The following is a 14,414-nucleotide window of genomic DNA, read 5'->3' on the forward strand; positions in this document are numbered from 1 at the left end:
CTAAGCACTTCTCTGTGTGCCTGCAATTAAAAATGGATCTGTGTTTACTCTACAAATATTTCCCGGATGTAGAGAAGTAGCAGAGTAAGAGATCAGTTACTATCTACATACTGACTGTCTCCAGACACACTTGTTAGGGAACAGAGAAGCCACCTGATATAATCTCATACAGACTTGGCAGGTTCATAGACCCGGGTCTGCACTCTGGCTCTGCCACTTATCCATGTGCCCTGGGCAGGCTCCTTCACTTCTCCAAGCCCCAGTTTCTTTGTCCCCAGTACAAACTGGGGACATCATCCCCTCCTTGCAGGGTTGTTACAGGAATTTATGGAGCTAATGGAGGTGGAGAGTTTAAGGCCAGCATTTACCCAGCACGTGCTGGGTAAATGATGGCTACCGTTATTACATTATTACACTCATTAGTAGCAGCCATCCTGAGTCTATTACTGACCTCCTGCCGTCCCCCTTCTGGGCTTTTGCCCAGTGCTCCACCTGGGCCAGGCTGCTCTTCCTCTGGCTGTGCTTTTCAGGGTTGTTCCTGGGAGGAAAGGCCCGCTGATACCCGCTGGTCCCATTCTGCTCTCCTGGGCCATATGTGGTGGGCAGCACTCCGTTCTTCTCTGCCCGCTGGGGCTGTGCTTGCTGGCCTCTCAGGCCACCAGGTAAATCCACGAACAAGGCATCCTCCTCAGTTGGTGAGTACGGGGACCTGGCCTTGCTCCTGTCCCGCTTGCCCTCCAGTGGGTCCCTCTGGGAACGGTAACGTTCTTCCTCTTGCTCCCGCCTCTCGAAGCCAAAGGAATCCTCATGGCTGCGGTGAGGACAATCCCTTGCATGTCCAGGTCCCACACGGCCACACTCTCGACAGGACTCTGTGTGATTGGCCTGGGGGACCGCCTGCCGCTCCACCTTCTCCATGTCCCTGCAACGAAAGAGGCACATTCAGCCCATTCCAGACAGCACCAGTGGCAGCCAAGACTCCCCAAAGAACAATACACTTTACACTCAAATTTCCTCCAGGCCTTTGCATGGACTATTCCCTCTGCCTGGAACATCTTTCACACCTAGTCCTTCATTCTTCCTGCCTGACTTCTAGTGCTTTGGGACCTGGCCTACATGTCACTTCCTCCAGAAAGCCACCCCAGACACATATCCCCAGTCTAGACTGGGACCTTTGCTGATTCCGTGTCATATTAATACACTGGACCATAATTGTATGTTCACTCATCTAACACCCAAGTGGACTATGAGGTCCCTCAGAACAGAGGCCCTTCTGGCCAATTATGATATGCCTAGAACTTCTGTCCAATGACTGGTGTAGAGTAGATGCTTTATAAATACTACTGAACAAATAAATGATCTTATTCCTTTTCTCTTTTGCTCTTTGTCCATTTATCTGTCTGGAGCAGTCCAGCTTGGATAGAAGGCTCCTAAGCCCAGTATCTCTCCCACTGGCATCTAGCACAGCCCAAAGGACAATTAGCAGCATAATTAACATTCTTCCAAGATGGTGAGTAAATAGGCACAGCAACCTCTTTATGTAATCTCTTACCTATTTCTCAAACAGGAACCCATAAGAATGCTGACCTAACAACCCTCTAAACAGTCAGATTTTAGAGACAAGGAAACTAAGGCACAGAGAAGACAAATGATTTGTCCAAGACCATACTGCTGGGAAAGAGTGGAGCCAGGGCTTAATCTCAACCAGGCTGCAGAGCCCATGTGCTTTCTAATGCCTCTCCATATGTATGTCCATGGCCTACACATATGTGCAGACCTAGAAACTATAAAGGAGAATGGGGTGGGGGCCATAGGTCAGGACATGAACAGAGTCTACAGGAAGAACTTCTGAGGCACAGAGAAGGACTCCCCTTTCATCGCCTGTCTCCTATTGCAAGCTGCCTTTCTCCCTGCCTTCCTTGGGTCAGGATCCTAGTTATGTCTGCATCCCAATTACCTGGTACCAGGGACACAGCAGCAGCTCCATAAGCTTTGCAGAATTTAGATTAGGGAGAAAGGAGAACACACCCCAGCCCAGCAGGACCAAAAAATTGCCAAGGACCCTTGGATGGGGCAGCCAGTATCCCTGGAAAAAAGATCCCAGCCTTAAAGACATGAATAGACACTTTTCCAAAGAAGACATCCAGATGGCAAACAGACACATGAAAAGATGCTCAACATAGCTCATCATCAGGGAAATACAAATATAAACAATGATGAGATACTACCTTGTACCTGTCAGAATGGCTAAAATTAACAACACAAGAAACAACAGGTGTTGGTGATGTGAGAAAGAGGAACCCCCTCCTTAAGCAGGACAGCCTGCTTAAGATTCTCTCTCTCCCTCTGCCCCTCCCCTAGTCGTGCACTGTTGTACTGTTGGTAGAAATGTAAACTGGTGCATCCACTCAGGAGAACAGTATGGGGATTCCTCAAAAAGTTAAAAATAGAACTACCCTAGGATCCAGCATTTGCACGACTAGGTATTTACCCAAAGGATACAAAAATACAGATTCGAAGGGGTACATGCACCCCAGTGTTTACAGCAGTATTATGAATAATAGCCAAGCTTTGGAGAGAGCCGAAATGTTCATGGACTGATGGATGGATAAAGAAGATGTGGTATATATACAACGGAATATTACTCAGCCATCAAAAAGAATGAAACCTTGCCACTTCCAACAATGTGCACAGAGCTAGAGTGTATTCTGCTAAGCAAAATAAGTAAGTCAGAGAAAGACAAATACTATATGATTTCAGTCATGTGTGGAAGTTAAGAAACAAAACAGATGAACATATGGGAAGGCAGGGAAGGAGAAGAAAGAGAAGTAACCACAAGAGACTCTTAATGATAGAGAACAAAGTGAGGGTTGCTGGAGGAGAGGAGGGTGGGTGGATGGGTTAGATGAGTGATGGGGATTAGGGAGGACACTTGTTGATGTACTTGTGGACACTTGTGATGAGTGCTAGGTGTTGTATTTAACTAACGAATCACTGAATTCCACTGCTGAAACCAATTTTACACTGTATGTTAACTAACAAGAATTTAAATAAAAATTTGAAAAAGAGGGGCACCTGGGTGGTTCAAGTGTCTAACTCTTGATTTTGGCTTAGGTCATGATCTCACAGTTGTGAGATGGAGTCCCATGTCGGGCTCCATGCTGGGTGTGAGCCTGCTTAAGATTCTCTCTCTCTCCCTCTCCCCCTGCCCCTCTCCTACTCATGTGCTTGCTCTCTCTCTCTCTCTCTCAAAAAAAAATTGTTTTTTTAAAAAAAGGAAAGTAAAAAAAAGTCCTGGCCAGGAGATCCATCACTCCTCAAATGACCAAGCCAGAGGGCTCTCTCATTTTCACCTGAAAGCATACAATGGAAATGCTGCTGCATTTACATCTTGGTGGCCAGACCCCAGGCATCCTTGCAATGACCTAAGAACCTCAGCTACCAATTACCAGCACAGACTCAGGGCAGAATCGATCCAGTCTGGGAGACAGTTAAAATGTCAATGTAAAGTAACTAAGAAAAGCAATCACAAATCTTACTGCCCAGGCACTCTCCTGACTTAACCATGAAAACACAAAGCTTTGTTTAAAAATAAAAATCAATTTCAGCATTTCAATTTCCATTTGGGGACCACCTTCCCCCACTTTTGATCCATGTGGTTTGGGTGTTACTGACTCTACTAGTCCCTATCCAGCTGAGGCTCCAAGTCTCAGTAATCGGTTCAGGGGTTGACACTATTCCAGGCCTGTCAGACTTAGTTCTGGGACTTTGGTTGGAGCTGGTCTTGAGCTGCTATAACTATATGGGAATCAGCTATTTGAGAATGAAACCAACACCAAGGAAAGCAGATGGAGAGAAACAATCCTAAAAAATTTAACCTGAGCTCTGAGTCTTAACCATAACTAAACCAGATATATCCTTGGACTTTCTGGTTGTGAACCCATAAATTCTCTTTCTCACTCAAGCTAGTTTGAGTTTGGTCTCTGTTACTCTTTGCCGAAGAAGTCCTATTACATCATTTTATAATGACATATTTAGATTGTGATCTCTGAGGGCCCTTCCATTCCTAACGTTCAGTTGGTCTGTAAGCTCCAGTAGTAGGAATACATGGGAAATATTTGGGGATTACTCTTTAAGAAAAAGCAATTCTTACTCTGCATTCATTGAGGGACCACTGTGTTCTACAGGGTACATTATAGGCTTTAACTCTGTCTTTCCTTTCTTCCTCTAATCCTCCATAACTGCATCAGTGTAACTCCAGCCAGTAGCCTTTGGGTTGCCTGAGTTGGTCTTTATCTTCTTTACTGTTTCTCAAACTCGGGAAACCACCCATGCAGGCTTTGCTAAGCCTGCTGCCTAGAGGACTAGAGCTCTGGCTGTCCTCTGGGTCAGACCCCAGGCAAGTCACCGAAGCTTGATAACCTGGTCACTCCAACTGTGAGATCTAAGTAACTGTACCCCCTTGTTATTTCCACCCCAAAGATAACAGTACTTTGTCACAAAAACCAGGCTGTAAAACAAACATGCCACCTACATGTTATGATATTAGAACCGAAAGGAAAAGGGGGTTTTCTCAACTCCAGAAACCAAAGACAGTGGGTATGATGCCTCAGCCCAACCAAACGGCAGGGGGATTTTCCTTTCTTTATCAACCTCCATGTATTTACTGAGCAGCTATCTATCTCCACTGGGGCAGGCACTTGGGAGAGATAAGAAAATGGCACAAAAAAACAGTCTCTGCTATCAAAGCCAGACAACCCTAAAGCCCAATTTAATCATGGTAACCACATTTAATCCTGTTCTCATTAACTGACCCAAAACCATGGAGGTTTCCAGTCTTTTTAACCTTGGAGCTCAATTTATAACTATAAACTTTAGTCTTTACTGTGTGTGCACATATGATGGACACACCCTGAACATATGCCAGTACTTCCTGATAATAAAGTTGATAGACAATGACAAATCCTTTTCTCAGATTAACACCACCATTTACTGCAAAACAAACCTTAAGAGGGTGGCTAAAAGAATGGACGTCTGCTAGCTACCTGGCAGCCTTCTAGACCCTCAAACTTGGGATTATGAACAGCTCCTGGTCTCTAACTGCTAGGACTTATATAAGATGCTTTGTGCCCCAAATAATCAGGCTATGGCTGCAGGTAAGAAAGGTGAAGGTAATGTCCTCTACTCCCCCACCGTAACTGACTTATTAAACAGTTAACTTAATGAAGTTATAGGATTTAAGGCAAAAATGTTTTCTTGTTTTCTCCCTGTCTCCCTATATTCCCTACAATTTAACCCACAACTTCTCAAATCAGGAGACCTGTCACAAAATAGATTTGCAATGCTCAGTTAGCACAATGATGGGAAAGAATGAAGCACCCCTCAGCCCTCAATGACTGTGTCACTCAGACAAGATGGCCATACAGGGCACACAGGTTTAGCTAAGATGACACAAGCCTTTCCAGTGCAGGTCATCACTATCATTGTGAGTACCCAGACTCAGTGACTATTCAAAAACGGAATTCTTGGCATTCAGTGACCATTTTGGCCAAATGCGTCAAAGCCAGAGAGCATAAGGTTAAGAGCCAGTCAGACCCAGATTCAAGAGGTGGTTCCACCCAATGCAAGCTGGGTGACCTTGAGCAAGTCTGTGACCTCTCTGGTTTCCAGTTTCTTATCTGTAAAATGGGGACAACAACCACTGCTTCTCTGGGCTGTTGTGAGGACTAAAGGAGAGAGTGCACAGAAAGAGCACAGCATAGTGCCTGGCAAACAGCATGCCCTCAAATACAAATCTGTTGACTACATCTATTCTCTCCCTCGTCCCTGACTCAATTTTTTCTAAGTGGTAATGTATCTAGGAAAAAACTCCCATTTCCCAACCTCCCTTGGAGCTCAGGGTGATCATGTGACTTAGATGTAGCCAATAAGATGTTAAAAGATGTACACAGAAATTGCTGGGTGGGTCTTCCGGGAAAGTCTTTTTAAAAGTCACACTTAGCTGACTTAGCTAACCCTTCCCTTCTTCCTGCCTGGAACTTAGACTCTATGTTGCATTGGAAGGTGACAAAAATAAGAATAAAAGCCACCTGCTAAAATCTGGGTAGAAAGTGAGAAAGAGCCCAGGTCCCTGATGGCACCAGGGAGCTATTACACCAGCCTAGACTAACTACCTCTGGATTCCCGTTATGTGAAACCCAACTTGATTTTGCCATCCTAAGTTAGGCCGTTCTGTCACTAGCCACCAAACACAATCCCCAACTGTTAGAAGGGGCTAAACATCATTAGCAGGGATTGGGTCCCTCCATTTTCAGCACATCACAGCAATGCTACTTGTCTGTTTAGAGCACATTCTTGTTTCCTCCTGCAAGTGGGAAAAGCACTCACCTCAGTCTGGGGATACTTCTTTCTTATTCCTTTTCTTCACAAGAACTTGGAAGTTAACAGATCACACCAAGGACTAATTATTATTTTATTCTGCCTCTAAACCCTTTTATCTCACCTGGAAATAAGAACTAACATTTCCCTCTGTCTTAATGCTAAATACACGCACACACCACACACATTAAATCTCAAAGACTTGGGTGGGAAGAGGAATGACAGCTTGTAGGGCCTTGGTTGGACTTTGGTCCAGGGGCAGATACAGCCATTCTGTCACAATTCCATTGGAGGATATCTCCCTACTCACCACACCTAAATGACCCAACCAGGAGCCCAAGAACAAGGGCCAGGCCACCGATATTCTTAGAGAGTTTAGTCTGAGCCAGGTCAGGTGGCAGAAGTCCTGCCCTGGATAAAGAAACCAGTGCAGCCTGTGTTGACTGATGCTAAGCCCTGAGCACTGACCCCGGTCTCAGGAGGGCAGTGGGCTCAAAGTCAGAACTGACCCTAGGCACTCTCCATAGACTTGTACAAAAGACTGAAGAGAAAGGGGCACAAAATATGTTGGGAGCCTATGGCAGGCTTGCTCACTTAAATTCCTAACATTTGAGGAAGGAAATGGCTGCAGAGAAATGGCAGACAGGAGTCTGTTTCTTCTTTCCCCCAGAGTTAACTAGGGCAGTCCCCCTGGGAGGGCAGGTTGGGGCAGATATCTGGCTCCCTCTCAGGCTCTGCTCTAAATTAACAATAGAGGGCCTGACAGCTCTGAAGACACACTCTCCAATTCTCCACACTGTCCCACCCTACAGAAGAGCAAAGCTAAAGGAAAAAAAAGGCAACACCAGACTGCCAAGCTGGGATGTCTCTTGCCTCAAAGAGGTAGCTACTGGCAAAGTCCCTTGTGAAGTTTTAAGGATTGACAAACCAGACAAAGGAAGTCTGGTTACTCTGGGTCCCCTCACTTTGTTCATTTCTGCCTAGAGAATCCTTCCTTCTTCTTTCTACTGAGTAAGTCATGCTCAACCATCACAGTTCAACCCAACCCAGTCTGGAGTTCTGGCCAAGTTCACTCACCTTCCATCTCCCTATGGCAGCCACAGTTTTGGGTCATTCATTTTTTTGTGGCTAATGCTTGGTTATTATTACCATATGCTGGTATGGTCCTCATATGTGCCAGGAATTAGAGATTAGACCATCCCTAATCCCTACAACAATCCTGCAACGCCAGTACTGTCAAGCCCAGAGAGGCTGAGGGCAGTCAGTAAATACCAGATTACCTACAATAAGTTTCTCTACTGAAGAATAGGAATGATGGCAGTAACAGTGATCACTGAGCACTAACTAAATGCAAACCCCTGAGCTAAGCAAATTAAATAGATTACCTCTTCTTGTCATTGTAAAATCCTCCAAGGCTAGGGATATTATTATTCTCTCATTACAGGTAATAAAAGTGAAGCTGAAAGAGGTTAACCAACTTGCCTTGAATCATGCAACCAGTGACATACACAGGATTAAATCCCATCTGATCTGACCCCAAAGCCCTGCACCTGACTGAAAACGTGTCCACAAATGACTTCTGCTCAGGATCCAAGGGGCTTGTCCAATCTTAGGTGTTCCTGCTACGCTTAACTCAAAGTGATCAGCGTTTGTAAAGCCAAATATTTAGTTCTATGAAGAGACTACAAACAGCCAGCAATGTATGGGCTATTTCTGAGCAGGCTGGTTCCCCACACACCAATCCCACAACAGTTGTCTGACTCCCCCCTGACATCCCAAATCTTTATTTGAACAATTTACAGGTAGAGTTTTTGTAACTGTTTTGTTCATCCATCCATCCTTCCACCCACCTGCCCAGCCAGCTAAACATCCGTGCACCCATTCATTAACGAACTGCTTACTATGTTCCATTTTCAAGAATCTTACAGACTAGTAGGGGTGACAATGAAAAAGCATGCCTTGATCTTGCAGTTTGTGAGTTCAAGCCCCGCGTCGGGCTCTGTGCTGACAGCTCAGAGCCTGGAGCCTGCTTCAGATTCTCTGTTTCCTTCTCTCTCTGCCCCTCCCCTGCTCATGCTCTGGCTCTCTCTGTCTCAAAAATAAATAAAACATTTAAAAAAAAAAAAAAGAAAAAGCATGCCAACATAGCTTGAACATGAAAGTCCTACGCAAAAGGAATGACACAGTTCTACAAACTGGGGTATCTAACACACTGAAGGGTCAAGGAATATTTAGGCTAAGGCTTGAAGTATGTGCTGAAGTTCTCCTAGTAAGGGTGAGGACTGGAGAGGCAGATGAGCAAGGCCCAGATGGATCCTGGTGCCTCATGAGATGGACCTCCATCTCTCACCTGGATCCCATCACAGTCTACTCTCCCCCTCGCTCCCTTAGATTCAGCCACACTCCCTAGCTTTCTGTTTCTCCAACAAACCAAGCTCCTTCTTGCCACAAGGTGTTTGTAAGGGCCCATTCCTTCTGTTTTAAGCACTCCACCTCAGTTTTGCATCCTTAACTTTCATATATCAATCAGGCCTCACTTCCATATACTTCCCACAGAGGCCTTCCCTGACCATCCAAACAAAAGTGGCTACTCTCTGCCCCCTCTCCCCTCCTATCCCATCACCCTATTTTACTGCCTTCATGCATAGATCATGATAGAAAATTGTCTTGTTGTTTACCTGTTTATGGTCTATGTCCACCTCTCCTACCCAAGAATGCATGGGACTTTGCCTCTTTCTTTGAACACAGCATCTTTAACAGTATCTGCTGCACAGTATGCCCTCAATAAATACTTGTAGAATAAAAGACTAAATAGATGAATGCATGAGTACAAATGCACCCAGTTGAAGAAGTTCAGTATGGCTGGGGCATAGAGAATGGGGAATGGTGAGACATGAGCCCAAAGGTGTAATAGGGACTAGACCCATACAGTGCTCAAATGCCCTAAGGAAAATGGTTTTTACTCCAAAGGTGATTAGACAATAAATTCCTAGGGGCGCCTGGGTGGCGCAGTCGGTTAAGCATCCGACTTCAGCCAGGTCACGATCTCGCGGTCCGTGAGTTCGAGCCCCGTGTCAGGCTCTGGGCTGATGGCTCGGAGCCTGGAGCCTGTTTCCGATTCTGTGTCTCCCTCTCTCTCTGCCCCTCCCCCGTTCATGCTCTCTCTCTCTCTGTCCCAAAAATAAATAAAAACGTTGAAAAAAAAATTTAAATTCCTACAGTCCAAAGACAGTATTACCAGTTACACAGAGACCAGAGAAATTTGGAAACTGAGAAAAGAGATAAGTTGTCTTCTGATAGGCCCTCCTATTTGAGCTGCTTGTCAGTTTTGTGAGCTGTGAAAGCAAGCTGACCTCTTGCTTGCTTAGTGTTTTAGCTTATTGGAGAGGACAAGACATTCTTAGACAACAGACAAAAAGCAGTCCAATGGCAGAGTTGGGAAGACAGATTTCAAGGAGGCTGTAGGGAATCAAAAACCAGTCCAAAGTCTGGCAAGTGGGAGAACATGGAAATGGAGGGTAGAAATTATGAACAGAAGGAGATAGAGAGCAGGATTGGGCAGCACTGCTTGGTGCCCCTTATAGTGTATGGGATGGGATCTTAAGAACACATGAATGATCGGGCACCTGGGTAGCTCAGTCGATTAAGCGTCCAACTTTGGCTCAGGTCATGATATCATGGTTGGTGAGTTTGAGCCCCGTGTCAGGCTCTGTGCTGTCAGTTGAGCCTGAAGCTTGCTTTGGATTCTACGCCTCCCTCTCTCTCTGCCCCCCCCCCCCCCACCATTCACGCTATGTCTCTCAAAAAATGAATAAACGTTAAAAAAAAAAAAAAGAATACATGAATGCATTTCTATCAAAGATCTCTGAAGCCTGTGTAGGAAACAAAAGGATAAAGAAAGGAGTTGAAGCGAGGGTGCTCAACTCTGCTCCTGGGTCAGAGTAATAATGTAGGAAGAGGCTGGAGGAGGAAGGAGGTGAAAGGCAGGTGGAGGGATGGTGCTGCAGGAGCCTGAGCAGAGCAGAACCACCATGACCCTGCTAGGGAATGAGCACATCCTGACAAGGAAGAGTGCATTTTGCTCACAGAACACTCATCATCAAGGGCATGGTTGATGAAACTGGGTGGTTGTAAAGAAAAAAGGGCCAATGACATTGTCAAACCAAACCCTATGGAAGGCAGCATACCCAATACAAAGTATCTTAGGCATCCTATTAAGTAAGCACGTTATACATTCACTTATTTAACTTAACACTTGTAATAGCCCTATGAACTGAGGTTTATTTTTTTTTCAACATATGAAATTTATTGTCAAATTGGTTTCCATACAACACCCAGTGCTCATCCCAAAAGGTGCCCTCCTCAATACCCACCACCCACTGAACTGATGTTTAAAAAGCATTCCCAGGGCACCTGGATGGCTCAGTCAATTAAGTGTCTGACTTCAGCTCAGGTCATGATCTCATGTTCTGTGGGTTCGAGCCCCACATCAAACTCTGTGCTGACAGCTCGGAGCCTGTTTTAGATTCTGTCTCTCTCTCTCTCTCTGTCCCTCCCCCACTTATGCTCTGTCTCTCAAAAATAAATGTTAAGAAAAAGTTTAAAAAGCATTCTCAATCTGTACAAGTGACACAGCTAGAAAGTAGTAGAGATAGGATTTGAACCCATGTCTATCTGACTTCAGACACTAAGCTCTGGGAGGAGAACATAAGGTAAAAGAAATCAATACAGTAGGAAGTGAGGGGGTGAATCAATCAGCTGGCCTGGATATTAGTTGCTTGCACCACCTTTATCCCATTCCAATGGGTCATTTCTCCTTCCTCTGCCCATAGCCCTAACATTTCTTGGATATCCACCCTTACCTTGCCCGCAGTCCCTGTGGCCTGGTTCTCAGAAGTGAAGAATGTATCCTGGATCGGTGCCAATCAGCATGTATATTCCCTGGCCACAGTACATGATTTAAGGTTCAAATATTATCTAAGCCTGTCTAATCAGAATGCCTCTCTCTGGACAAGAGTTTCTGGACAACACTCTGGCTCTTTCCTGCTGGACTTTCTTCAGCCAGACGACAGGAGTCCAGGGCTACTGCAGCTATTTTGCCACCAGATCTTTCTTAGATCTGCCAGGAACCTCCACATGGAGCTGAAGAATGAATCCAACCCAAGGGTGGCCAGACCTCAGAGCCTGAGAGAATGACTTGTAATGATACTGTCTGAGCCTTGAACCCAGCATTTCTAAAGCTAGATCTATCCTGAACTTTTCAGTGAAGCAACCAACGAATTCCTCCCTTTCTAAGGTAAATTTGTCTGCATTTTCTGCTGCCTGCAATCAGGAGTCCTACCATACCACATATGTAAGCATCTGCCTATATGGATAATGACAGAAGCATCTGATGAGAATCAAGTTGGGGAGAGACCAAGACCGTTACACGACCACCGGGGCCCCTCACTTAACACAGATGGAGATTTTCCAGTGCAGATCACAAAACTGAAGGAAAAGGAAGATTAAGTACTGCCTAATGAATAATTCTAACTAACCAAATGTCTGAACATCTTATTCTGGGGAAAGAACATTTAGTGAGTCTGGATTTGCTTAGCTGATAATCTCTCAGAAAGTTAAGAGGAAATATTATTCTGCCTTTATTCTGACTCAGAAGGTAGGACAAATTTTTTGGCTTGTTTTGTTTTTTAAGGAAGGAAACTTAGGCAAACATGATTATGGGATTTTAAGAGTTTATTAAGAGAATAAGAAAAATGTTACAAGTTCAGAGAAAAACTAGGGACAATACAATGACCTGAGACCCTAAAAGGGAAGGAAGGCAGCCCAACAGATAAAGGATGGAGCCCCTCACAAACCAGAATCTGATAGTTAATTATAAAATCTTTAGGTAGGAAAAAGTTAAAAAAAAAAAAAAAGGCCAAATCTCAGGTAGCAAATTAATCCTGAATGGTTCAAGCAAGACATCACTTTTCAATCACAACACTTCTTCCTGTTAAACTTGGTTTCATTCTCAGGTTATCTTTGACCCAGTGCCCTAATCAGTCTTGATGAACTGAACAAAGATGGAACACAAGAAAGAACTCATTTGCCATTGCTGGTCTAAAGAAGCCAGTACAGGGGTGCCTGGGTGGCTCAGTCAGCTAAACGTTTGACTTCAGCTCAGGTCATGATCACACGGTTTGTGCGTTCGACCCCTGCCATCAGGCTCTGTGCTAACAGCTAAGAGCCTGGAGCCTGCTTCAGATTCTGCGTCTTTCTCTTTATACCCCTCACCCCCCTCAAAAATAAACATTAAAAAAAATTTTTTTTAATAATAAAGAAGCCAGTATAACAACACAGGCATCTCTCAGAGCTCAAGTTATAAAAGGACATGCACAAGAAATGGAAGCTGGCGCACAAAAATCAAGCACAGATCTATAGTGGAATGGGCCCACAGGAATGATGGCAAAAAGGGCAGAGTCTGGAAGGAGCTGAAGATGGTTTATTTAAAGCAAAACAAAAACAAACTTTTTCTTCTTCTTAAAATTAAAATGAGGGGCACTTGGGTGGCTCAGTCATTTAAGTGTCTAACTCTTGATTTCGAGTCAGGTCATGATCTCACAGTTATAAGATCAAGCTCATCACAAGATCCACCACATCAGGCTCTGTGGTGGGCGTGAACCCTGCCCAAGATTCTCTCTCTCCTGGAATCACAATTCTGGACTTAAAGACATTACAAAGCTATAATCATCAACACAATATGGTACTGTCACCAAAAAAGACACTTAGATCAATGGAACAGAATAGAGAACCCAGAAATGGACCCACAAATGTATAGCCAACTAATCTTTGACAAAGCAGGGAAGAATATCCAATGGAATAGAGTCCCTTCAGCAAGTGGTGCTGGGAAAACTGGACAGCGACATGTAGAAAAATTAACCTGGACCACTTTCTTCACCATACACAAAAACAAACTCAAAAGGTATGAAAGACCTAAACATAAGATAGGAAGCTATCAAAATCCTAGAGGAAAAATCAGGCAACAACCTCTTTGACCTCGGCCGCAGCAACTTCTTACTCAACATGTCTCCAGAGGTAAGGGAAACAAAAGCAAAAAAGAACTATTGGGACCTCATCAAGATAAAAAGCTTCTGCACAGCAAAGGAAACAATCAGCAAAACTCAAAGGCAACCAACAGAATGGGAGAAGATATTTACAAACAACATATCAATAAAGGGTTAGTATCCAAAATCTATAAAGAACTTATCAAACTCAGCACCCAAAAAACAAATAATCCAGTGAAGAAATGGGCAGAAGACATGAATAGACACTTTTCCAAAGAAGACATCTAGATGGCTAACAGACACATAAGAAGATGCTCAACATCACTCATCATCAGGGAAATACAAATCAAAACCACAATGAAATACCACCTCACACCAGTCAGAATGGCTAAAATTAAGAACTCAGGCAACGACAGATGTTGGCAAGGATGCAGAGAAAGAGGAACTCTTTTGCATGCCAGTGGGAATGCAACTTGGTGCATTCACTCTGGAAAACAGTATGGAGGTTCCTCAAAATATTAAAAGTATAATTACCCTCAACCCAGCAATTGGACTACTAGGTATTTATCCAAAGGATACAGGTGTGCTGTTTTGAAGGGGCCCATGCACCCCAATGTTTATAGCAACACTACCGACAATAGCCAAAGTATGGAAAGAGCCCAAATGTCCATCAACAGATGAATGGATAAAGATGTGGTTTATATATGCAATGGAGTATTACTCGGCATTCAAAAAGAATGAAATCTTGCCATTTGCAACAACATGGATGGGACTAGAGTGTGTTATGCTAAGTGAAATTAGAGAAAGACAAATATATGACTTCACTCATATGTGGAATTTAAGATACAAAACAGATGAACATAAGGGAAGGGAAGCAAAAATAAAAACAGGAAGGGAGACAAAACATAGGAGACTCTTAAATACAGAGAACAAACTGAGGGTTGCTGCAGGGATTGTGGATGGGGGGATGGCTAAATGGGCAAGGGGCATTAA

At 44.2% G+C, this 14,414-nt stretch overlaps 1 protein-coding gene across 10 annotated transcripts in view; it reads right to left on the minus strand.

The window, feature by feature from the left end:
• The window catches only part of PLEKHA7 (pleckstrin homology domain containing A7), a 224,904-nt gene that overhangs the window by 47,433 nt on the left and 163,057 nt on the right, over nt 1-14,414 (minus strand). For all 10 annotated transcript variants that reach the window (XM_043580760.1, XM_043580758.1, XM_043580756.1 and 7 more), the window contains one exon: nt 452-922. In XM_043580760.1, coding sequence (XP_043436695.1) covers nt 452-922 — 471 coding nt within the window. The remainder of the gene's footprint in view (nt 1-451; nt 923-14,414) is intronic.

The sequence above is a fragment of the Prionailurus bengalensis genome, chromosome D1, assembly GCF_016509475.1.
Source record: "Prionailurus bengalensis isolate Pbe53 chromosome D1, Fcat_Pben_1.1_paternal_pri, whole genome shotgun sequence".
Lineage (NCBI taxonomy): Eukaryota > Metazoa > Chordata > Mammalia > Carnivora > Felidae > Prionailurus > Prionailurus bengalensis.